At 41.4% G+C, this 26,095-nt stretch overlaps 1 protein-coding gene across 5 annotated transcripts in view; it reads right to left on the bottom strand.

The window, feature by feature from the left end:
* SEC24D (SEC24 homolog D, COPII coat complex component) overlaps positions 1 to 26,095 on the bottom strand; it is a 177,895-nt gene that overhangs the window by 58,441 nt on the left and 93,359 nt on the right. For all 5 annotated transcript variants that reach the window (XM_073571857.1, XM_073571858.1, XM_073571856.1 and 2 more), the window contains exons 11-13: positions 23,127 to 23,251; positions 8,473 to 8,664; positions 8,198 to 8,291 (exon numbers count right to left, since the gene is read on the bottom strand). In XM_073571857.1, the coding sequence (XP_073427958.1) occupies positions 8,198 to 8,291; positions 8,473 to 8,664; positions 23,127 to 23,251 (411 nt within the window). The remainder of the gene's footprint in view (positions 1 to 8,197; positions 8,292 to 8,472; positions 8,665 to 23,126; positions 23,252 to 26,095) is intronic.

Here is a 26,095-nt window from a genome sequence, read left to right as displayed (position 1 = left end):
AGTGTTAGGTCTACCGCCCAGATAAACACCTGAAGATGAAGAAGGTGGTCCGAAAGTCAGGTAGGGAATATGGAAACAGGCACCCTGTCACATAATGGAAAGAACCTGGGGAAGGGGAATCTGATTTTTTTTTGCTCCCTTCCGCCTCTGTGTGATGCAGTATTGTGACCGGAGCTGAAAAATGTTTGTCTTAAATTAAGTGTGCTCATCACAGAACACTTTTTCCTGGTCATATGGCCTCTCCACTGTGGACTGTAAATGGTGATCCGATTACATAAGACTCATCAAATAAGACTGATTGTGAAATCAACGCAAATATTAAAGGGAATGTCCCACCTCTGAATGGAGCAGCGGCCCATTCATTGTTTGTGGAACTGACTGATGGCCAAGCACAGCGTTTGTCAGTGTCAGGCGACACGCAATGAGTACAGTGTCAGCGCGATGGACGGCAGCCAGTATTCACAGTGGATACAGGACCCCCACTGATCCCAGAAATCAAACACTTATCACTGTATTTGAGCAAAAAGAGTCACAAGACCCTAATCAAGAAAGGCGGCAGGGATGCCGTCAAGTAGGATAAGTTTCCCAGGGCTCTTAATTGGCGGCCATGAACTACCAACATGGTCAGGGTCCTGTGAATCTTTTTGCTTAACTCTACCCATCACTTTTCCTGTTGATAAATGAAAAGTTTGACAATCCAATTGATTGTAATAAAAATAATTCATGTCAGGGAATAATGGAAAATATATAAAAAGAGAAAAAAGTTATAATATCGCTTAAAAACAATTGAATACAAAGTAGCACCATTGCATAAAACAATCTGCGGTCCCTGTTCATGTACATCTTTCCTGGATACCAGACAACTTTATTGCCTAGACAACACCATCTAATAAAGTGATGGCAAATTGTTACTATACATCCTCACATTATGGCCGTCGGGGTCTGGCCTCTGGAACCCTCATCAGCCCTCAAAATGAAGCACTAGTGTCACATTGTCTCCTTCAGTATTTCCAAGCACAGCGGCACTCCAGCTACCCACTGCGCAGGGGAACTGTGGCAAGCCTCCATTCAAGTAAATAGGGGCACTGCACCCCCTGGCACATCACAGTGGCCAAAGCTCCACTTTACATGGAATAACTGTGGCAGTGGCCATGTCTTCATTGCATTTTCTCCTCTGATCCTTGTCCAAGTAAATCACATAAAAGTTTTGTGGTATCAGCCCAGTTGGTGAAGGGAAACTGCACTGTTATTTCCGGTAAACAAAACTTTAAAATAGAGGCGCACAGAAGAAAAAGAATCAGGGGAGCAGCAAAAACTAGAGAAGATTCTACATTTAATATAAAAAATATCCAGTGAAAGATCCTCAGTAAAAGACCTTTAATACATTTTTTGTTATAATGACCATCCTTCACAATAATTGTTTGCTATGTAATCTCAGGAAAGGATGAGGTAGGGGTTAAAACACGGAATTCAATGATGTGTCACACGTCCGGCTGTGTGCTGTTGTTCACTTAGACTGAGGCTTCAATCACCTGGTGATTATAATTCCTGTGACCAGCTGGCATGCACTTCCAAATATGACTCCGCCCCCTTCTGTGATAAGCAGATCACTTTCTATAGCTATCTCTGTAGAAAGCCTGGGGTGTTTGTGTGGGGGGCGGGGTTAGCTTTCTCAGCATAAACTAATTGATACCTCATTAGATTCAGGCTCTCATTGCCTACATCGGGCTACTCTCTGATGGGGTTGGAAAACCTGCTGACAGATTCACTTTAAAGTGATTGCAATTAGACATTTGCACTAGAACAGTAATCTCAGGCAGTTTTTCCTGTCTCCAGCATGTTTGGGTAATGGGGAGCATGTGTACCTTAGTATGCAATTTCCACTACTGGGATTTTAAAAGTCTTACAACAAGCCAGAAAAGCGGCTGAAAAAATAACAAGGAAATTATAACATAATACACATGGAAAAAAAGTTTACAACTCAGGTAAAAAGGTTTGTATCAATGGCATACAGGAAAGATATATATCTTTGTACCGCGTTAGCCAGTAAATAGAAGAATATTCAGAATTGAGAGTCCTCAGTGGTTGATACCTTTAATGGCTAACTGAAAAGATGGTAACACATTGCAAGCTTTCAAGACTACTCAGGTCTCTTCATCAGGCATTGACTAATACAACATCTGAAGAATCACGTATTTATACACAACACAGCACAGAAATAATGCAATAGATAAGACAAGAAAAATATTCAGGATTGAGAGTCCTCAGTAGTTGATACCTTTTAATGGCTAACTGAAAAGATGGTAATACATTGCAAGCTTTCGAGACTACTCAGGTCTCTTCATCAGGCTAGACTAATACAAAATCTGAAGTCACATATTTATGCACAATACAGCCTAGAAAAAATGCAATAGATAAGACAAGTGACGTGAAGCAGAACTATCACGTCACTTGTCTTATCTATTGCATTTTTTCTAGGCTGTATTGTGCATAAATATGTGACTTCAGATTTTGTATTAGTCTAGCCTGATGAAGAGACCTGAGTAGTCTCGAAAGCTTGCAATGTATTACCATCTTTTCAGTTAGCCATTAAAAGGTATCAACTACTGAGGACTCTCAATCCTGAATATTTTTCTATCTACTGGCTAACACGGTACAAAGATATACATCTTTCCTGTATCATAGATAAGACAAGTGATGTGATGCAGAATAGTCATTATGGGAGAGGGAGAAACATAAACGTAAAACCTGTCCATTTATAATGACCACGGACCAGATAAAGATCCCCAACTCACATCAAGACTACAAGATCCCAGGTACTTTCACCTGCATCACATCTAATGTGGTATACCTAATCATTTGTACTAAATGTCCAACTGGGGTGTGGGGGAGACAGGGCAAAAACTGAGAACAAGGATGAATTCTCATCGCCACACAATAAGAGAAAAAAGAATGGATCTACCTGTGGCAAAACATTTTTGTATCCCTGGTCATAGCATGAAGGACATTAAATTACTTGTATTAAAAGGTAACTTCAAGTCTCAGAGAGAGAGAAGAATCTCGGAGTACAAATTTATAAAAACCTTCGACACATTCAGTGCAGGTATTAATGTGTCGCATGGATTTATGTGTTTTTACATCAATTAAGGAATTTGCTCTTCAGACCTTCTGGGGTCATCACAACACAGAACCAGACCACAATCAGAGAGCAATAAAACCTTCACACTCCTTATCTATGAACTGCTCCATTATTTATGTTTATCCCTCTCCCATAATGACTATTCTGCATCACATCACTTGTCTTATCTATTGCATTATTTCTGTGCTGTGTTGTGTATAAATACGTGATTCTTCAGATGTTGTATTAGTCAATGCCTGATGAAGAGACCTGAGTAGTCTCGAAAGCTTGCAATTTGTTACCATTTTTTCAGTTAGCCATTAAAAGGTATCAACCACTGAGGACTCTCAATTCTAAATATTCTTGTATCAATGGCAGAAACTTTCTTGGAGATAATTTTTTAATAAAGACCAACATCTAGTAATTTGCACTCCTGACTTATCTAATGCATCACTCTCTGAATTTTATATCCCATGACAAGAGGAAATGGTAGTATGGTCAAGTAAAAGACTATAACTACACCATTTGGTAAAGCACAGTATCCTTTAGAAGTTAATCAATACTAAAATTTGAGTAACGTAATAACTCATCAAGCTGCTGGCCCCAACTGCAGGTCTAAGGGTACGTGCACACGCTGCGGATTGGGGTGCGGATTTGGCCGCGCGGATTTTGTAAAATCCGCAGGTAAATCTGCAGGTCAGAAGACCTGCGGTTTTACCTGCGGATTGGCCTGCGGTTCTTCATCTCCACAATGGAGGAGATGGCAAACCGCTGCGGATTCCGCAGAAAGAATTGACATGTCAATTCTTTCTGCGGTTTCAAAACCGGAGGAAAACCGCATGGAAAAATCCGCCCTGTCTGCACAGCGTTTTTTAATTCTCATAGGGAATAATGGTACTGTACACCGCAGCGGCCAAATCCGCTGCGGAACCGCAGCAGAATCCGCAGCGTGTGCACACACCCTTAGAGATGGATGAGGCAACAAAGCATAACACAGGACTCCTGATCAACATGATTGTCTTCACTGGGCTGAAAAATGGAAAATATGTAGCTAAAGGCCCCTTTACATGTAGCGATGCACCAGAGATCCCGACCACGATACGACCCGGTCAGGATCGCTAGTGCATCGATAAATGGTCGCTAGTGAGCTGCCATACAGGCAGATCTCACTAGCGATGCAGCAGGGGTCAGCGGTCGCTCTTACCTTTCAGACACGGCGAGTGTGACTGTCTTCCGCCTGTGTCCATGGCTCGCTCGTTGGCGCCAGCAGGAAGCCAACGACGAGAAATGGACCAGGCCGATCTCGTGCGATCAGCGATTGCCAGCGGGGGAGCCGGGTCGGAGGTAAGTGTCACATGTAGCGATATCACTAGCAATATTGCTGCTGTGTCACAAAATCGGTGACGCTTTAGCGATATCGCTATTGATATCGCTATGTGTAAAGGGCCCTTAAGAATACACCATACAGTAGACACAACTAGGATTATCTCTGCCAAGGTATGTAAAATTATATGCCTTGCCTTTGAATATATGATACAGGTGGACTACAAGGGCTTAGATCCTAAATCTTAGCTTTCAAATTATACCAAATCTCAATATTCTAGGTGCAATATTTGGACACAGAGCTATGCACTCGTGGTGCAACAGCATGTAAAATATTACTTTCCTGGTTCACTGTGTGACTAGGTTTATAAGGGTATGTGCACATGGTGCGGATTCTGCTGTGGTTCCGCAGCGTTTCTGCAGCTGCGTGTCCGCAGCAGATTCTGCTGCGTTGTACTGTACCTTTATTTCCTATGGAAATTAAAAAACGCTGTGCACATGCTGCGCGGATTTTTCCGCGCGGTTTTGCTGTGGTTTACAATACGCAGTATGTCAATTGTTTGGTGCAGAAACGCTGCAGTTTAACACCTCATCCATTATGAGGTGTAAAACCGCAGGGCAAAACCGCAGATAAACTGCAGGACTTTTGTCCTGCGGATTTACCTGCGGTTTTCTCTCCAAAATCCGCACACCCAAAAAAACTACGTGTGCACATCGCCTAAGGGAAGGGGATGTGACATTATGAAGAAACACTGATGCCAGGGGGGGATACAGGAACTTTTCTTCATGTTATCACCCTCGTATCATTCACAGAGGATTTGATCACTTACTGTGACAGTAAAGGGAGCTGTTTTTACTCTATATGAGCAGTTTCACATATAATCACCTCCTGCACCTAATCACAGAGATTTTTGGTCTCTTTAGTTCTGATGATTATGTAGATAAATGCATGAAAACACAGGCATAACGATGCCCATGAACGCTGCATATTTTGCACTTATATTTAGGATGTGTTGCATGTTTCATGTTACTGCATTTTTTTTTTAACAAAAGAACTAATGTAAAATTGCATGACGTTCCCATAATTGTAAAGTGGACAGTGACATTCTTACTGCTGAGCATCTTTTTTCAGGGAATGTGAGAATTTATTTCATTTTATAATTCAGGTCCTGACAAAAAACAGGTTAATACACAGCTTTACAAGACACCACACTGGACGTATGGTGGGGGAAATAAGTATTTGATCCCTTGCTGATTTTGTAAGTTTTCCCACTGACAAAGTTTATTCTGAACACCAAAATGTAGAGAAAATATTTCACCGCAGTGTACAAATTATTTCATAAGGTAGGTAACGTTTCGACCATGTCCCAGGTCTTTATCAAACCTTATAAGGATGATTCAAAGAGTAAAGGTAGAAAGGTATAGGCGTCCCATTGCGGGCTTCTCAGTGTGCTGTCTCAGGAACAAACACCGCGTTTGTTCCTGAGACAGCACACTGAGAAGCTTGCAATGGGATACTCTTTGAATCATCCTTATAAGGTTTTATAAAGACCTGGGACATGGTCGAAACGTTACCTACCTTATGAAATAATTTGTACACTGCGGTGAAATATTTTCTCTACATTTTGGTGTCCAGAATGAACTTTTTCAGCAAATTGCATCAAGATTGTGAGTGTGACTGTTTTCCGTCTGGATAAACGTGAGTGGTTAATTTCACGCTCAGTCTGCACCTACTTTAGCAAGAGTGCGTGTCTTTTCTTTCTCATTTTCCCACTGACAAAGACATGAACAGTCTATAATTTTAAGGTTAGGATAATTATAACATTGAGAGATAGAGTGTCAAAAATAAAATACAGAAAATCACTGTGTAAATTATATAAATTTATTTGCATTCTGCAATGAGAAATAAGTATTTGATCCCTCTGGCAAATAAGAATATTTGGTGGCAAAACCCTTGTTGGCAAACAGTAGTTGATGATAAGGTTTGCGCAAGTCAGGAGGAATTTTGGTACACTCCTCTTTGCAAATAATCTCTAAATCATTAAGATTTTGAGGCTGTCGCTTGGAAACTCGGAGCTTCAACTCGATCCACAAGTTTTCTATGGGATTAAGGCCTGAAGACTGGCTTGGCCACTCCATGACCTTAATGTGCTGCTTTTTGAGCCACTCCTTTGTTGCCTTGGCTCTATGTTTTGAGTCATTGTCTTGCTGGAAGACTCAGTCATTGTTAATGTCCTGGCAGAGCGAAGGAGGTTGTAACTCAGGATTTTATGGTTCATGGCTCCATCCATTCTCCCATTGATGTGGTGAAGTAGTCTGTGCCCTTAGCAGAGAAACACCCCCAAAACATGTTTCCACCTTCATGCTTGACAGTGAGGACAGTGTTCTTTGGGTTATAGGCAGCACTTCTCTTCCTCCAAATACGGTTAGTTGAGTTAATGCATAAGAGCTCAATTTTTGTCTCATCTGACCACAGCACCTTCTCCCAGTCACTCACAGAATCATCTAGGTGTTCATTGGCAAACTTCAGACAGGCCTGCACATGTGCCTTGCTGAGCAGGGGGACCTTGTGGGCACTGCATGATTTTAAACCTTTACGGCGTAATGTGTTACCAATGTTTTTCTCAGTGACTGTGATCCCAGCTGCCTTGAGATCATTAACAAGTTCCGTCCGCGTAATTTTAGGCTGATCTCTCACCTTCCTCATGATCAAGGATACCCCACGAGGTGAGCTTTTGCATGGTGCCCAGATCAATGTCGATTGACAGTCATTTTGTATTTCTTCCATTTTCTTACCATTGCACCAACAGTTTCCTTCTCATCCAGCGTCTTACTTATGGGTTTGTAGCCCATTCCAGCTTTGGGCAGGTCTATGACCTTGTTCCTGACATCCTTAGAAAGCTCTTTGGTCTTGCCCATGTTGTAAAGGTTAGAGTCTGACTGATTAATTGAGATTGTGGACGGGAGTGTTTTATAAAGGCGACTATGTAAAGGGCATGTCAAACTAAGAGATATCGCTAGCAATATCGCTATAACTTGTGACGTTATAGCGATATTGCTAGCGATATCGCTGTGTGTGATACTTACCTACAACCCGCTCCCCCGCTGGTCATCGCTGATCGCGCGAGAACAGGCTGGACTGTTTCTCGTCGTCAGCTTCTTGCGGCGCTTCCTGCTGTGACGACGAGCGACGCGTGGAGCCGGGCGGGAGGACGCAGGATCACCTGGTGTGACAAGTAAGTAGCGACCCACGTCCCCAGCGATGTCGCTAGTGAGATCTGCCTGTGTGGCAGCTCACTAGCGACCACTTAGCGATGCACCAGCAATCCTGACCGCGTCATATCGCTGGTTGGGATCGCTGGTGCATTGCTAAGTGTGACAGTACCTTTAGACAGCTGTCTTTAATGCAGGTAAAGAGTTGATTAAGAGCATCTAACTGGTCTGTAGGAGCCAGAACTCTTAATGGTTGGTAGGGGATCAAATTCTTAATTCTCACTACAAAATGCAAATAGATTTATATAATTTATACAATGTGATTTTCTTGATTTTATTTTTGATATTCTATCTCTCAATGTTAAAATTAACCTACCCTTAAAATTATAGACTGCTCATGTCTTTCTCAGTAGGCAAACTTACAAAATCAGCAAGCGATCAAATACTTATTTCCCACACTGTATATGTGCAGAAAGTTATCCTACAGTCTTTAAAAATGAAAACTAAGTTCTAATATTTTAGTAATAGAAAAGCCATTCTAACCTTTAGCGCCTCCATGCCCGCCTGGATAACTGGAGCAAACACAGTTTCACTTTCATTAGTGTCTGCAAACATATCTGGTATCTGATTAAGTAGGCTGCAAAAGAAAAAGAAATCCCATCACCGAATGTCCGAGCAACTTAACACACAACACTATAGAAATACATCACTGCACTACATAGTTCATTGGAATTTTTTACTTCCAATCCAGATTATTAGAACAGACTTTATATCCTAAGAAAGTAATCATGTACTACATAATAAGCCAAGTATATTACTTGTTAACGACTGTTCTGGATTCATTAAAGTTGACAAGAAAACCATCCAGCAGAGGCAGAAAGACTTCAGCCATATCCGTCACCACCATCATCTGAGGCTGGGCCAGTTTGCTGTGCACGTTGTAGAAGTGTAGAACCTTATTGTAGGTGACAAATCCTACACGGATCGCTGACGACTCAGCATTCTCTTCTCTGCAGACAAACAGAAGACCAGGTAACAAAAAGAAATACAGAAGACCACATTAAGCTGATCACAAAGTGTACTCTGGGTGGGGACTCTGGTCAACCATTCGTACTTTGTGAGGAAATATGACAGTGACAGTTAAATTTTTGTCCGGCCTTAGGTTACATGTCTGTTCTCACTCCATATGACTGCAGACTTGTAGATCCTCACAGCGTGGTGCTGGCGCCAGAACCAGGAGGCGCATGACCACAAGCATTTGATTTGCATACATATGGTTACAGTAAGGATTCACAAGTGTGCAGTCTCATAGAGTAATTGCAGATTTGTGTCGTGAGGCCGGACATCTTTCAGCATTACATACTTTTCATGAAATTTAATAGGGTATCTGTGTGATGCAGGATAGGTCCTCCGTAATGAAAGACTGTTGATAACCACTGTTCACTCTAGCCAATGGATAAAGGTCCTGAACAGTGGCCCTCCTCCATTAACTTAAAATCCCTAATTTGTAGGCATATAGAAAAGGATTCACTAAACTGGACAATCCATATAAAGAGTTCTATGGCCAAGCATTTTACATACTGTCATCGTAACTTTTACAGCTTGCTTGGTGTATTCCATAGCCGGCAAGCCAAGGGAACCCAATACTGGAAAGCTATTACACTTGGTATCTCAGTGACAGGGAGCACTGAAATTTGACACTAGTTTTTTGTAATAAAAGTACTATGAAATACAAGGTTACACAGTAGTCATAAGAGCTATGGAAAAGCTTCAGTTTATCCCTTGCCTTGTAACAAGTATTGCCACTAATTACAGAGAAAGAAGACCCACAATTCTTACAAATTCATCACTTTCACTAAGATTCCATCAATCAACCTTCAAGTTTTTAGCTCACACACAGGCAAAGCACTTACTTTGTTTTACTCTTACAAAAATTAAAGATATATTTATTGTTTAGGTAAAAACGGAAAAAAAAAAAAACCTCTCAACAGGAAATTCCATTTTTTAGATGTTCAGACAATGTGAACTCTTGAAGTAGTATACTAATGACACTTACACCTCATTTTCTTTGTGTACTGCTGCCAACACAACCACAGAAACCACATTTAGCACTCAATAGTAGTGATGTCTAGTATGCTACCCCATCCCACACTCCAACCCCTCTTCCCACTCCATAAGAAAGAAGTCCAATTTGGTAGAAATTTCTACGTTTCCCCAGGACTTTAACCGAAGGACAACTGACCAATAAGTACAGGAGAAATCAACAGAGTTAATCTATTAAAATGTAAAAGGGTTGTCCTCTATTGGACTACCCCTCCTTAAAAGGAATTTGTCAGAATGATCCATCCTCCAGATTTTTATATGTTCATGTTGCTATCTGAAAGACAATGTCATCTATACCTTTGCTTACACAAGCTATTGCTCCCTTACTGAAAAGTCCTGTGTTTAAGTCATATGCAAATGAGGCTTCCACGGCTCTATTGACTGATAGACTGATATAGTAATGGCTTGACCACACAGCAGCTGTCAACAGTGAACATTCGAGAGTAGCAGCACTGACATCGCAGGGACGGTGCAGTTGTAGGAGGTGAGTAGTGATTATTTTGATTTTCCATGAAACTCTAAAGTGACGAAGCAGTGATTGTCCTTTAGTGTACAATCCCTTTAATGTAAACGAAGTTTTTTACATACAGTCGACACCAGAAGTTAACAAACACTATAAAAAAGACACATATGCATGTTTTTCTCAATATCGAACATGAAATCAGAATAAACCTTTCCCGTTTTAGGTCAATTAGGATTACCATAATAATCAATATTTGCCACATGCCCGAAAAATGAGAGAGAAGAATGTTTTAAGACATTTTTATTACTTACTACAACGTCAAAATTTTACATACACTAAGATTATTATGCTTTTTGGCAACATCTGAGTTAGAGACACACCTGTGGATGTATTTTAATGCACACAAGAAAAACAATGCTTCTTTGTGTAGCATCATGGGAAAGTCTCAAGACATCAGCCAAGATATCAGGAAGAGAATTGTGGACTTGGACAAGTCTGGATCATCTTTGGGTCCAATTTCAAGATACCTGAAGGTGCCTTAGTCATCTATACAAACAATTACACGTATGTACAAACAAGATGGGGATGTCCAGCCATCATACCGCTCAGGAAGAGACGGGTTCTGTGTTCCAGAGATGAACGTGCTTTAGGGTACCGTTACACTAAGCGATGCACCAGCGATCCCGACAACGATATGGATCGCTGATGCATCGCTAAGTGGTCGCTAGTGAGCTGCCACACAGGCAGATCTCACCAGCGATATAGCAGCGGTCGGGGGTCGCTACTTACCTGTAAGACGAGGCGATCCTTACGTCCTCCCGCCTGCGTCCACGCGTCGCTCGTCGGCGCCACAGGAAGCCCAGCAGGAAGCACCCGACGAGAAATGGTCCAGGACGTTCCCGCGCGATCAGCGATAGCCAGCGGGGGAGCCGGTCGGAGGTAAGTATCACATGTAGCGATATCGCTAGCAATATCGCTGCTACGTCACAAAACCAGTGACGTTACAGCGATATTGCTAGCGATATCGCTATGTGTAACGGGCCCTTTAGTCTGACATGTGCATATCAACCCAAGGACAAAAGCAAAGACCTTGCAAAGATGATGGCGGAAGCTGGTAAGATTGTGTCAATATCCACAGTGAAACAAGCACTGTATCAACATGGGCTGAAAGGCCGCTCTGCCAGGAAGAAGCCATTACTCCAAAAGAAACATAAAAAGGCCAGATTAATGTTTGTAAATGCACACAGGAACAAAGACCTTAATTTTTGGAGACATGTCCTATAGTCTGACGTAGCTAAAACTGAACTTTTTGGGCATAATTAGTATTGCTACGTTTGGAGGAAAAAGGGAGAAGCTTGCAAGACTAAGAACACCATTCCAATTGTGAAACACAGGGGTGGCAGCGTCATGTTGTGGGTATGTTTTGCTGCAGGAGGGACTGGTGCACTTCACAAATTAGATGACATCATGAGAAAAGATTATGTGGCAATACTGTAGCAACATCTCAAGACATCATACAGGAAGTTAAAGCTTGGGCAGAAATGGGTCTTCCAAATGGACAATGACCTGATGCATAATGCCAAAATGGTAACAAAGTGGCTTAAGGATAACAAAGTCAATGTTTCGGAGTGGCCATCACAAAGCCCTTAAAATTTATGGGCAAAGCTGTAAAGGCAGGTGCGAGAATGGAAACCTACAAACCTGGGTCAGTTACACCGGTTTTGTCATGAGGAATGGGCCCAAATTCCGACCAACTATTACAAGAAACTTGTGGAAAGATATCCCAAAAGTTTGATCCAAGTCATTCAGTTTAAGAGCTATGGTATCAAATACTAATGAGATGTATGTAAACTTTTGACTTTTGCAGTAAGTAATAAAAATGCCTCAAAACATTCTCTCTCTTAATATTCTGGCATTTGGCAAATATTAATAATTATGATAATCCTACTTGACCTAAAAAGGGGTAAGGTATAATCTGATTTCAAGTCAGATATTGAGAAAAACATGCATATGTGTCTTTTTATATACAGTAGTGCATGGAAACTTCTGGTGTAGCTTGTGTTCAGAACTCATAGCCATAACAAAGACAGATCTGCTCTCTGAAGATTAGAACAATTGTTGCTACCAAAAATACCAGAACCCCAAATAGACCCAAATAAACAACATCAAGGTTCTGGTAATCTAGAGGGAAAAGATAGAGCGGCAGGATTCACCACCCCCAAAGACCCCTGAATGTGTGACTCCTTAACAAACAGGACTGATTTCTGCTATACACAGCATGTTTTAAACATTTTTTTCTGGAGTGGGAATTTTAATAAATTTCTTACAGGAATACTGGCAAAACTGGATGTATATCTATAGAACGGTAGCTGCCTATAGATAGTGACTAAACTAGAGTATCTGCTTGTGTTAATCCTTTTTCCTCAAATTATAAGCTCTTATACACAGGGGCCCCAATCCTTGTGCATGAATTGTTCATTTTTGCCGGAATGCCGGATGTTTTCTGTACATATTCACTTTGAATTGGTGACACTATATACCGTAAATGAAGCAGATTACAATTACGCCATCGGATGCAGCACTGGGGAAGACGGAGACCTTCTCAATGCAATACACGAGCTATGGAATCCTTGGTATTTCGGGGCTATGCAGTTACTCAGCTCACACCTACAGATTGACCTATGCACAATTATACGGAGAAAGCTGTCAATCAGTGGCAGGAGTGTGGGGCTAGTTGGCAGCTAATGAAAACTGAGGCAGTGCTCCATCTGATAAACTGTAAATTTCTCCAAAACTATGGGCCACAGACACTTAACAGACAAAATGCTGAAGTGTGTCTGTCACTAGATTATGTCTGAGCAACAGCTAAAGACGTTCCACGAACAGTTTAATCAATTTCATCCCACCATCAATTTAACACTCAACTACTCCAGTACTGAGATTAATTTTTTGGACACCATCATTAAGCTAAAAAACAATGAAATAGAGACATCCCTGTATCAGAAGCCAATCGACCGTCCAACATACCTTAAATGGGACAGTTTCCATCCAAAACACATAAAGAACTCTATTATCTATAGCCAAGCCATCAGATACAATCGTATATGTTCCAACCCCATGGATAGAGACAAACACCTTGGTCGCCTCAAAAAGACCTTTTTGAATCAGGGTTACCATCCAAGAACAATTGAAAACCAAATTACAAGAGCCACCAGATTGTCAAGGAATCACCTGCTACATTACAAAGCTAAAGAAGAAAATAACCGAGTGCCTCTTGTAGTCACCTACAACCCAAATCTGGAGGTGCTAAGGGGAGCTGCACGGAAATTACAACCTTTACTACAAAAAGATGACCGATTAAAATCCATTTTTCCAGACCCCCCACTGCTGTGTTTTAGGCAGCCCCCAAATTTAAGAAGCATCATTGTCAGAAGCTCCCTGTCCTCTCCAATAGCTGCCGGAACCTTTCCTTGCAACCAGAAAAAATGTAAAACCTGTCCATTTATAATGACCACGGACAAGATAAAGATCCCCAACTCACATCAAGACTACAAGATCCCTGATAATTTCAGCTGCATCACATCTAATGTGGTGTACTTAATTATCTGTACTAAATGTCCTACTGGGGGTCTGTATGTGGGGGAGACAGGGCAAAAGCTTAGAAAAAGGATGAATCCTCATCGTCACACAATAAGAGAAAAAAGAATGGATCTACCTGTGGCAAAACATTTCTGTATCCCTGATCACAGCAGCATGGATATGAAATTACTGGTATTGAAAGGTAACTTCACATCTCAGATAGAGAGACGAGTTTGGGAGTACAAATTTATGACGAACTTTGACACTCTCAGTGCTGGAATGAATGTGTCGCATGGATTTATGTCTTTTTACATCAGTTAAGGAATTTCCTTTTAAAACCTTGTGGGGGCATTACAACACAGAACTAGACCCCAATCAGAGGACCATAAAACATCCGGACTCCTTATCTATGAACTGGTCCAATGTTTATATTTATGTTTCTCCCTCTCCCATATTGATAGTTCTGCTTCACATCACTTGTCTTATCTATTGCATTTTTTCTGTGCTGTATTGTGCATAAATATGTGACTTCAGATGTTGTATTAGTCTAGCCTGATGTAGAGACCCGAGTAGTCTCGAAAGCTTGCAATGTATTACCATCTTTTCAGTTAGCCATTAAAAGGTATCAACTACTGAGGACTCTCAATCCTGAATATTTTTCTTTAAAAAATGAAAATTCAAATGAAGCACAGGTTCTCAGTCCAGATTGGTATGGTCAAACAGTTCAGTGGGTCTTCCCAATCCCACCATCTCTACCCTCTTCTGGTTCCAATAAAGGCAAAGTGGGAAATCAAGGAAGAGGAAGAAGAGAGAGATGGATTGAATGGAGGAGACAGTTTGGTCACTTATTTTTTTGCTGACAGACGGCTTAATAAATCTTCCCTAACTTCTATACTCCTGTATTTGGGCTGTCCAAAGAAGTGCTGGTGGAGCATGCTGATGACATGCCAGGAGCACCTACCCAATAACACCCTGTATACCCCAAGATTTTTGCCCACGAGAGAAAACTTAAAAAGGGAGGTATGGGCAGCACGGTGGCTCAGTGGTTAGCATTGCAGCGCTGGAGTCCTGGGTTCGAATCCCACCAAGGGCAACATATGCAAGTAGTTTGTATGTTCTCCCCGCGTTTGCGTGGGTTTCTTCTGGGTACTCTGGTTTTCTCCCACATTCCAAAAATATACTGATAAGGAATTTAGATTGTGAGCCCCATCGGGGACAGTGATGATAATGTGTGCAAACTGTAAAGTGCTGGGGAATATGTTAGCGCTATATAAAAATAAAGATTACTATTATATGTATATTTTTTTTTAGAACTGAAGTTTTCCTTTAATCTGAATAAATCCGAGGGCATGTTACACGGTGTATACCCCTGGAAACCTTCCAGTAAAAACAAGTTGAAATATGCCCAAAAGATTAATCAAATTTAACAAGAAAGAACTATTATCTGATGGTGTTTCACTCAGGCAGAGAAGCTCAGTAATTGCAGTTTTCCACTGGGGAAATTCAGAGGACTTTCTGTGGTGAGATCATACATGGCTCCACATCATTCCAGAACTGAGGACCTGTCTTGCAGAAATGACTTAATGATTACCCGTTTGTGTGTCTAGGCTTGTACCAGTAACAGATCTTGTAGATAGTGCACATACAGAGCGTCAAATAGAATTAGTCTTTACAAGAGCAATACAGAAATATAATTAGAATGAAATAAATAATATACGGTACACAAACAGTATACCGATGCAAGGCGATGGCTGATAGATAGATAGATAATAGACCAGCACCCGCTGGTTGCAAAGAATAAGTCTGGGTGTCAAGCCTCCCAAGTAAGTGCCAAATATGAATATAAAAATGCACAAATGGAGAAAGCACTATAAATAAATAAAAAATAAAGTGCAAATTACTGAACTTTATTGGCCATGTGACATTTTTGTCTGTAGTGGGACTCTTTCTCAAGACATGAGATGGGTTGACAATATGAACTGAAACATGGCCAAATATAGTTCAGTAATTTTCCCTTTATTTTATTTGTTTTAATGCCATCTCCAGTAGTGCTTTTTTAAGTCAATAGACTAGACCGATTGATCAATTAGATTAGACTTAAAGAAGCACTTCCATTAAGTTTTTTATTGACTTTTTATTCATGTGTGTATACGAACATGTATTGTAGTGTGAGTGTATTAATATACTCACCTAACGCTGCTCTCTCTGGTGTCCAGCACTGTTCTTATCCCCTTCTGAGTGACGTCAGACTCTAAAGGTCATGCTGCGCTCAGCGTTACCTGGAAATGGCTTTTACAATGTTAAGGCGCTTTCAACATTGCGTTCTGTGTCCCCATCGGGGCATATGTCCAAAATCCCCCACAAAACGGGGTCCGGACGTATGCACCGACGGGTTATAGACAGTAATGGTGACGGCAGAGCGAACGTGAGCTCTGACATGCACCATTTTGGGGAGTGTATGCCTACAGGAGGCGGACACTCAGACGTAGTAGACTGCGTGCATCTGCCTCTAGTGTTAGAACGAGGCTCCATATCCTTTCATTGTAAAAGAGACTTCCGTCATAAGCACAGAGCATGGAGAGAGTCGGCTAGTCTCAACTGCAGTGACGTCACTGTGAAGAGAACAGCGCTGGACACCGGAGAAAGCAGTGGTAGGTGAGTATATGACTATATGGGTGTGACGGCATTTTTGACCATTAAGGTATGTGCACTTGCTATTCTCTGTATATGCTTTCCATATATACTTCTAGATATTTACCTCACTTATGTTATTTCTCTTTCCACTCTTTGGCAAAACTTTTTTTTATGTCTTATCATCCCTGGGCTTCCTCCATCATCTCCTGCTATTCTCCCTGTGGTGTGCTCTTCCTCCAGCTGTCCCTGTACCGGTGCCATGGATAATCGTTCCTTCAACGTTGCGATCCATGCCCACCTAGCTGACGAGTCGGCAGTGGGCATGGATTTGTGACGTCGGATGCAGAGTCCCCAACTCCCGGTCCCTGCCGTGCCACCAAAAGAGCTGCAATAGCCGCGCTCTGCTGGAGATATAAAAAGTTGCCGGTCCACCCCTGACACCAAGCCCCCCCCCAAAGAACACTGCGAAACATGCAATGGGGTCTGCTTCTCCCATGTCCACTTACAGGTTGGTCTCCCCTGTATCTCCTTATGCCTTCATATTACTAGCCTTCTGGTTGTTCAAATGTCAGTGCCCTTATAGACTAATATCTGCACCTTGACCATTATATTTGATTATCTGCCATCATTTTCTACTTGTACATTATAGGATTGAATATTATTATTGTAAGTAGGTCTGATTTGACCACCATACATTATTGCACTATGCACTTTATATAATCCTGTACGAATGGAGAATACTTTAGGACAGACCTTTGCTTCACCTCATGGCTGCTATTTTTTGAGTCAACTTATATGCATTATGCATTGTCTTTGACTCTTACTAGGCATTTTTATAGATCCGTACACCAACCTGCTTGGACGTGGCACTAAGGTGTCGCCACCCTTTGTATTTTTTAACCTGTTCATTTTCTATCTACTTCTATCATATTTGTATGATTAATATTTGCAATAAATTAAAACATATACTTTTTGTATATCGCTCTGTTGTTCATTTCTTTTTTTGGGTATTTGAGTATATGAACACATTCACACTACTTTATATGCACATGTCACACATTTTATGAATAAAACACAATGTGAATGCTTCTTTAATTTTCAATAAAGTAACATAACTAACAGTACCAGAATTTGGCCAGAAGATGGCGATAAATCTCAATAAATCATGGGCCACTTTTTGGAATTGTGCTACACATTCAGTAAATTCTGAGACTCTACAGAGGCTGTGAATTCTTTGGTGCGACCCATTGGTCTCTGTTATTATAGTAAACATTTCCTTGGTTACCTACATACATTTTGTGAAAAGTAATAAATGTCTGTTTAAGTAGGAATAGCTGTTAAAGATATTAATGTAGCTGTCGCAGGAGATGGTACTTTTCTCTGCTCAACAATTTCATGTGTGGGAGAAAAGCACTAATGTAAAACAGCGAGTTCAGTATTACAGAATACAGAAATGCTAGTTTACTAGACAATATTTTTCAGGGCACTTTCTTACTATATTACTGAGTTTTTCATATAGCAGTTACACATAAACACTGATTAAAGAGAACCTTTCACCAAATTCTCATGTTGTCATAACACTGGCTGCACATCAGAATAAAACTTAAAAAATGTAAGAGGAAACACTGGCGTTTGCAGGCTTAATGTTGATTATTGTGGCTTACACCCAATGAAAACCCAAAAGTCATTATCTCAGTAAATTAGAATACTTTATAACACCGGCTTGAAAAATGATTTTAAAATCCGAAATGTTGGCCTGCTGAAATGTATGTTCAGTAAATGCACTCAATACTTGGTCGGGGCTCCTTTTGCATCAATTACTGCATCAATGCGGCGTGGCATGGAGGCGATCAGCCTGTGGCACTGCTGAGGTGTTATGGAAGCCCAGGTAACTTTGATAGCAGCCTTCAGTTCCTCTGCATTGTTGGGTCTGGTGTCTCTCAGCTTCCTCTTTACAATACCCCATACATTCTCTATGGGGTTATGGTCAGGTAAGTTTGCTGGCCAATCAAGTACTGTGATACTGTTGTTTGTAAACCAGGTATTGGTACTTTTGGCAGTGTGGACAGGTGCCAAGTCCTGCTGGAGAATGAAATTTCCATCTCCAAAAAGCTTGTCGGTAGAGGGAAGCATGAAGTGCTCTAAAATTTCCTGGTAGACGGCGGCGCTGACTTTGGTCTTGATGAAACACAGTGGACCTACACCAGCAGATGACCTGGCTCCCCAAACCATCACCGATTGTGGAAACTTCACAGCAGCTCAAATTGTCTATCTCTCCAGTCTTCCTCCAGACTCTGGGATCTAGATTTCCAAATGAAATGCAAAATTTCCTTTCATCTGAAAACAATACCTTGGACCCCTGAGCAACAGTCCAGGTATTTATCTCCTTGGCCGAGGCACAAAGCTTCTGGCGTTGTCTATTGGTTATGAGTGTCTTGACACAAGGAATGCGACTCTTGTAGCCCATGTCCTGGATACGTCTGTGTGTGGTGGGGTGGCTCTTGAAGCAATGAATCCAGCAGCAGTCTACTCCTTGTGAATCTCCCCCCAAATTTTTGAATGGCCTTTTCTTAACAATCCTTTCAAGGCTGCGGTTATCCCGGTTGCCTGTGCACCTTTTTCTACCACACTTTTTCCTTCCACTCAACTTTCCATTAATATGCTTGGATACAGCACTCTGTGAACAGCCAGCTTCTTTAGCAATGACCTTTAGTGGCTTACCCTCCTTGTGGAGTGTGTCAATGACTGCCTTCTCGACATCTGTCAAGTCAGCAGTCTTCCCCATGATTGTGGAGCCAACTGAAACAGACTAACATACCTTTATAAACACTTAGTAAGCCTTTGCAGGAGTTTTTTGTTAATTATTCTAATTTACGGAGAATGACTTTGTGTTGTCATTGGCTGTAAGCCTTAATGATCAACATTAACAGAAATAAACACTTGAAATAGATCACTGTTTGTAATGACTCTATATAATATGAGTTTCACTCTTTGCATTGAAGAACTATAATAAACTTTTTGGCGATATTCTAATTTTGTGAGAAGCACCTGTATATGAATATCAAATAACTACCGAACTACCACTGTGAATACGGCACTTAACTTGAGTACATGAGTGCGGCTTACCTCCCAGTGTCAGATACCAGTGGTGTCCTAGTGAAGCGAGCAGTATGAAGTGGGAGTGCCTTCCCATTGCCGTGCCTCCCCGTGCGCTCTCAAGGAAAATGAAAAAAAAAACAGTGTGCTCCAGCCGGAAGCGCTGCCATGTAGTGGCAATGTTATATATACACACATTTGCTCCCTAGTGATACTCCAACTGTCAGTAATGAGCAGCACTAGGGAGAAGGCGTGTACATATAGATGGCTCAACGGGTATATAGATGGCTCGACCTAGGACAGCACTGGTATCTGACACCGGGAGGAAAGCAGCACTTATCTACTTTATTAAGTGCCTTATTCACAGTGGTGTCAGTTATTTGATAGTTAGAATAAAACATGTTGTTTTTCGTTTTTCTCTTAATTTCAAGTCTCCGTTGTGGAGATATTAGAAATCAAAGTATTGGCTCATAATGAGTTAAAGCGGTTTTCATGGATTATTTTATTTTTTTTTTATCATGGGGTTGCTAACTACCAGACAGTTCTGCCCGATGCTGGCTCAGAGCGGTCACAGACTGCTTCTGCCGGCGATACTGCTGCTTAACATCAACAGAGCATAGCGGAAGAGATGTCGCTGACTGATTATAATTGGTCAGCATTAGTGATGAGCGAACCTGCTTGGATAAGGTGTTATCTGAGCATGCTTGGGTGCTTCGGCATGCTCAAATAATATGTTCCAGTCTGCGGCTGCATGTCTCACAGCCGTCAGACAGCCGCAACACATGCAGGGATATTGCCTAACAAACAGGTAATCCCTGCATGTCTGGCAGCTGTCTTAACAGCAACAAGACATGCAGACGCAGGGATTCGTACTTATTTTTCGAAAACAAAGACACTTGGTTAGCACCCGAGCATGCTCAGATAACACCTTATCCAAGCAGGTTCGCTCATCATTAGTCAGCATCTTACAGGGAGAAGTACATCCCCCATAGTGAAAACTAACTAATAGCACCAACATGGACTTAAAAAAGTTAACTCAATATGCCAATACTTTGATTACTAATATCTCCACAACGAAGACGCGAAATTAAAAAAACAAACAAAAAAAGTTTTATTCTGCACTGCAGCCACTATTACATCACCTGTCCAATTCAACATGAAAAATTTGGTGAAAGGTTCTCTTTAAGCCCTTCACCTCGAGTGATTTTTCAGTTTTCATTTTTTGCTCCCCTTCTTCCCGGAGTCATAACTTTTTAATTTTTTCATTCATCTAGAGTACCACGGTTTGTTTTTTGCAGGATGAGTTGTACTTTTGAATAACACCATTGATTTTACCATATACTGTACTGAAAAACAAATAAAAGTGTGGTGAAATTGCAAAAAAGTGCAAGTGTAGATACGATGTTTTGATCGCCCAATATTGCAATGTGGCAGCGGCTAAAAAACACGTAATTCTGGAGTTTCTATTATTTTTCTCATTACGCCATGTACCGATCAGATTATTTTTTATATTTTGATCAAACATTTCTGAATGCAGCAATACCAAATATGTGCATTTTTCTTTTAAATTGTTTTATTTTGAAGGGGGCAAAACTTGTGCTTTTTTATTTCTTTAACTTTTTTTTTTTTCCCTGGCTTAGGAGGGACACAAAGTTGTGATCATCCGATCGCCTGTGCTACACATAGCAGTGCTTTAGTTCTGCTATGTGTAGCAAAAATCACCATCTTATATAAAAGGCCACGTGTCGGCGTTCATACATTTACAATGACAGGCACAGGGGTCTTTTGCATTCCCCCGGCTTTCGTAACAACTGATCGGCGCCCTGCGAGGATGTAACAGGGGCGCCGATGGCAATGTCTTGTGATTCTCTTCCTGATAACGCATGTTAAATGCTGCCATCAGGGATTGACAGCGACATTTAACTTGTTAAAAGCAGAGGGTGAATCATGAATGCACTTGCGGATGTTAGATGCGCATGACAACTGATCATATCACCTGTCATGTGCACGGAAAGATATGGGCTTCAAAGCCGAGCCTGCATCAATGCACGTCCCATGACGTATCTATACGGTCATCGGTTGCGGTTAAAGCACCAACCCAGAGTTTGAATGCTTTTCACTGCTGGAGTACTGCTTCTAATCTAAGGTCCCTGGCCCTACTTTCATATTTATCTGCTGCCGTCTTCACCTTCTATCGCCGCTGCACCTGTCGGTCCGCAGCAGTTTGTGACCTGCGGGATCGCTCCAGTATTTGCTGAAGCGAGCCGGAGGTCACTGTTCAATGCAAGTCTGTGAGACCATCATTCTGGCACTAATACACATTGGGAGCTTGTGCTGTGTTCTGATTCCGGCTAGTCAGAAATTTCTGGCATAAGATGGCTCTGTGGGACCGCAGAGCGGTGCTGAAAAAGGATAAGACGCTGGGGGTGGGGGCTGAAAGGGGTGAGTATAATGTCGGGGGCAAGGGCCTTATATTAGTGGCACCACTCTAGTGCTAAAGAAAAAAAAAAACACTGGAGTGGTGCTTTAAAGAGCATCTGTCCCTAAATTTCACAATACCAAAACTGCATACATCGTGGTATCAGGCATGAAGCAGCAACAAAATCAGTGAAAGCATCGGTTATACCTCCTGATGAACCGCCACGGCGAGGAAACGCGTTGAGGGTTCTCCATAGGCATGATAAGTGACCATTCATTATCTATTCAGTGTATCTGACTGTTTCTATCCCCCTGAGTGGGATCAGCTGTTGATCATGCCTTTGGAGGATATTTTAGGTCACACGATATCATGATATGGTTAATATGTATTTTTATCGTTATATTTTTGGTATTTGTGTCTGGTCTGCACTAGTCCTAGGGCATTCTGATTTTTTCATCTCTGTACTATTTGAAAATTGTTTTCCCCTTTGTGATATCAGGGATTACTAGGGAAGCGAGGGATAGTCCTCGTTGAGTGGGGGCGCCAATATCGTACTATTAGGGTGCCAACCTCCACGGTCAGGAAGGTATCAGCTAGGCCTTATTATAGGGCTGTGCAGCACTCTAGACTAGGTTTCTCTCTATTTTTGGCATTTGCCACTTTTTCACTGGGAAGGTGTTTTTTAACAATTATCGTAATAAATTGTATGTTTTTTAAGGGGATTTGCATGTTCACACAAAACTGCATACAGCAATGAATGGATCTCAGAATCCTTGAATGCAAGACAACATGGCAGTACAGAACGCCCTACCAATTACCCATATTTACTGTTGTGCCGCCATGTGGTGCCTTTGAACTACCGGACACAGAAAAAATCCTCTGTCCTGTAATTTAAGCCTAAGCCTCCATGGTATCATTCACACTTAAACTGGAATATACTCACATGAAAATTATAATTATGGAGAACTAAAGCGGATCACTATCAGATGAATTATGGGGAGGAGAAGTCTATGAGAAATATTCAACTTTCCTCCTTTTAGATTAAATTACCTTCTAGTTTTGGCCTCAAAACATGCATCAATACAGCATGTGGGAAGACACCCTTTGAGACTGTTATACTTTGCAACAAAAATCATCTCAAATCCCCGGAGAACAACTGTAACAGACACCACTTTTACCTTGGCAGTCGCTCCAGCAAAGTCTTCAGCTCCTCACAAATCAAGCGGACGACACCATTTTTAATGTTGATGTAGGACACATCTATCATGAATATATAGGCTGGTGGATTGGGAGGCTTGTTTTTCTAGAAAATAAATATTTTAAAATAGTAAAAATAATAATATTATAAACAATTCATCATTTCTGGGGTTTTTAGTTACTAGACTTTGGCTTCAGAATGACACAGTGGTTCATGGATTTTGGAAAAAATAAAACATGCTATTTATTTTTGTCTTTGACCTGTTTTGAGTCTTTTTTGCTGAAAGTTCTACATTTCTCAAATTTTGTGCCAAAATATATGATGTACATAAAATACCTGTGGCGTGGAGGGGAAATGGAGTATGTTTGCGCCAAACTTTGAGACTTTTAAAATGTTGCAATTGATCAATAAGCAGGAAACAAATGGAAAACAAAAATCCCTCACTCAATGGCCAATATAAAGAAACCAGGAGAAAATATATATAACAGACTTTAAAAAAGGAGCAAATTAAAAGGAGAATTAGGCACAAATGAAAGACTGTCAAAAACACCAAAAACTAGATTTAGAAAAGGGGAAATGCAATGAATTGGGCCCAACGTTTACAATAAAAATCCTATAGGGTATGTAGCAAGATTAGCCGTTATCCTCTATTCATATGATAAAGGAATAACGTCTCAAACGCTGGGGATGCAACCACTGGGGTCCTCACCAATCTCGAGAACGAGATGCACACCTCAGCTCCTTTCATTCTCAAAAGGGTCCTCTGGATATAGCCTATACATAGGGGTTAACTTCTGATCTAGGTACATACCCTTTAAAGCAACTTCTCCCTAGGAAGGTAGGGAGACAACCAAACTAAAAAATGGCAGATCACAAGAATGCAGCGATTAAAATTCTCTACATAATAGGGTATGTGCACAAAACATTTTTTATGGCAGATTCCTCCTGGAACCTGCCTAAAAATAAACATTAAGAAAAAAAAAAAAAAAGAAAAAGCATAAAAAAAGAATGAACATATGCACAGCAATGTCAAAACGACTTGCTGTGCATGTTTTCTGTCTTTTGTCACTTCTTTTAACCATTTCAGGCTGTGAAAGTTTTGAAGCAGCTAAAAGAAGTGAGCGGTGTATTCTTCTGGTGATCCTACTATGATATTATATTAGCAAAATCAATGGAAGCGCAGATGAAACCTCAGGGAAGACACCTCCAGCATTTTCCTGAAGCATTTTCTGCTTCAAAAATTATGTGTTTCCCGGCGTCTAAAAGATGATGTGTGCGCATGCCCAAAGAAGACCTGTTATCAAGTCAAAGGTGAGCAGTGTCTCATTTTACTCTCGCTGCTCTGCACAGTATTATGTTTTTGTTTTATTTAAACCGCCATACAATTCTAGAGATAAGGGTCTTTTATTTAATTCAAATTCTTATGCTCTTCACCCAGGAGCACTGCTCCTCACAGGGTAATAATGCAGAGCAACAGAAAGACCTGCCCCCAGAGCGTGATGTGAGCCACACCCCCTTCATAAAGACCCACCACTATGTCATGTGAGTCACGGCCACTTCATAAAGACCCACCCCTAAGTCATGTGTGTCACGCCCACTTCATAAAGACCCACCCCTAAGTCATGTGTGTCACGCCCACTTCATAAAGACCCACCCCAAGTATGTGAGTCACGGCCATTTCATAAAGACCCACCCCTAAGTCATGTGTGTCACGCCCACTTCATAAAGACCCACCCCTAAGCCATGTGAGTCACGGCCACTTCATAAAGACCCACCCCTAAAACATGTGAGTCACGCCCACTTCATAAAGACCCACCCCTAAGTCATGTGAGTCACGCCCACTTCATAAAGACATGCCCCAATGTCATGTGAGCCATGCCCACTTTATAAAGACACACCTCAGAGTCACATGAGCGATGCCCCCTTCATAAAGACTCGCCCCTAGAGAGTCATGTGAACCACACCCACTTCATAGAGGCTCATCCCCTTAGTCCAGTGAGCCACACCCACTTATTAAAGATCAGAAAAATTAGTACTAAATAAAAAGTAAAAACTGTAAATCGATTTAAAACAAAAAAAAGCAGGCCAGTTTTGACCTGGTTTTCTTCAAAGGGGGTTGTACATTCCTAAACAACCACTTATTAATGGGCCCAATAAGGTATAAAAATAAAGCACTGCAGCCAATTAGCACCCGCTGCGGATAGGCTGCTGCATTCACATTTTGGGTGATTTTTTTTCTTATTAATACCCCATGTTTCTAGAAACCACTGGAGCCATAGGCGGAGGAGGACATGACTTGGGGATGGGTGGACCTTTACTCCTGCAGCTTTTTTGGAAAAGTGGTGTAGATTTTAAGCACGAGTGATGTTGCTTTCAGAGTAAGAAGCACAGTATGTATGTGCCTGGGTGGGCTACTGTGAGGAGGGTGGGGCTTATATAGAGCAGGAAATCTGTCTGCAGTGTCAGGGAGTATAATACTGGGGTTATCACCTCACATTACAGCTGATAGGAGCACATTCACCTCAGACATCATGTACCAGTGTAGTATCAGCTCCTACATCATATCTGGGATCAATATTACCTCAGCAATTCATGTAGCTGCCATGTCCCTCATGTGCATGTTACATTTTCCTCAGACTGTGAGACAACTTCTGTGTGACCTCCCTGCAGACATGTTTGATATGCTACTCTGCATTCACCTCAGACATTGTGTAGTGTGTACTAGGGTAGTATCAGCTCCTACATCATATCTGGGATCAAGATTACCTCAGAAATTCATTTAGCTGCCATGTTCCCTCACTTATTGCAGAGGCAGCTTTTGTGTGTCCTCCCTGCAGACATTTCTGATATACCTCATTACTGCTGTATTATACAGAGTCTTCATGAGTTCTGGGTTTATGTATGATAGGACAGAGCAGGGACACAGACAGTGTCTGCCATTACTATGGT

This window comes from Dendrobates tinctorius, unplaced genomic scaffold (genome assembly GCF_039654945.1).
Source record: "Dendrobates tinctorius isolate UK_male_01 unplaced genomic scaffold, ASM3965494v1 ptg000030l, whole genome shotgun sequence".
NCBI lineage: Eukaryota > Metazoa > Chordata > Amphibia > Anura > Dendrobatidae > Dendrobates > Dendrobates tinctorius.
This window is presented reverse-complemented; position numbering and strand designations above follow the sequence as displayed.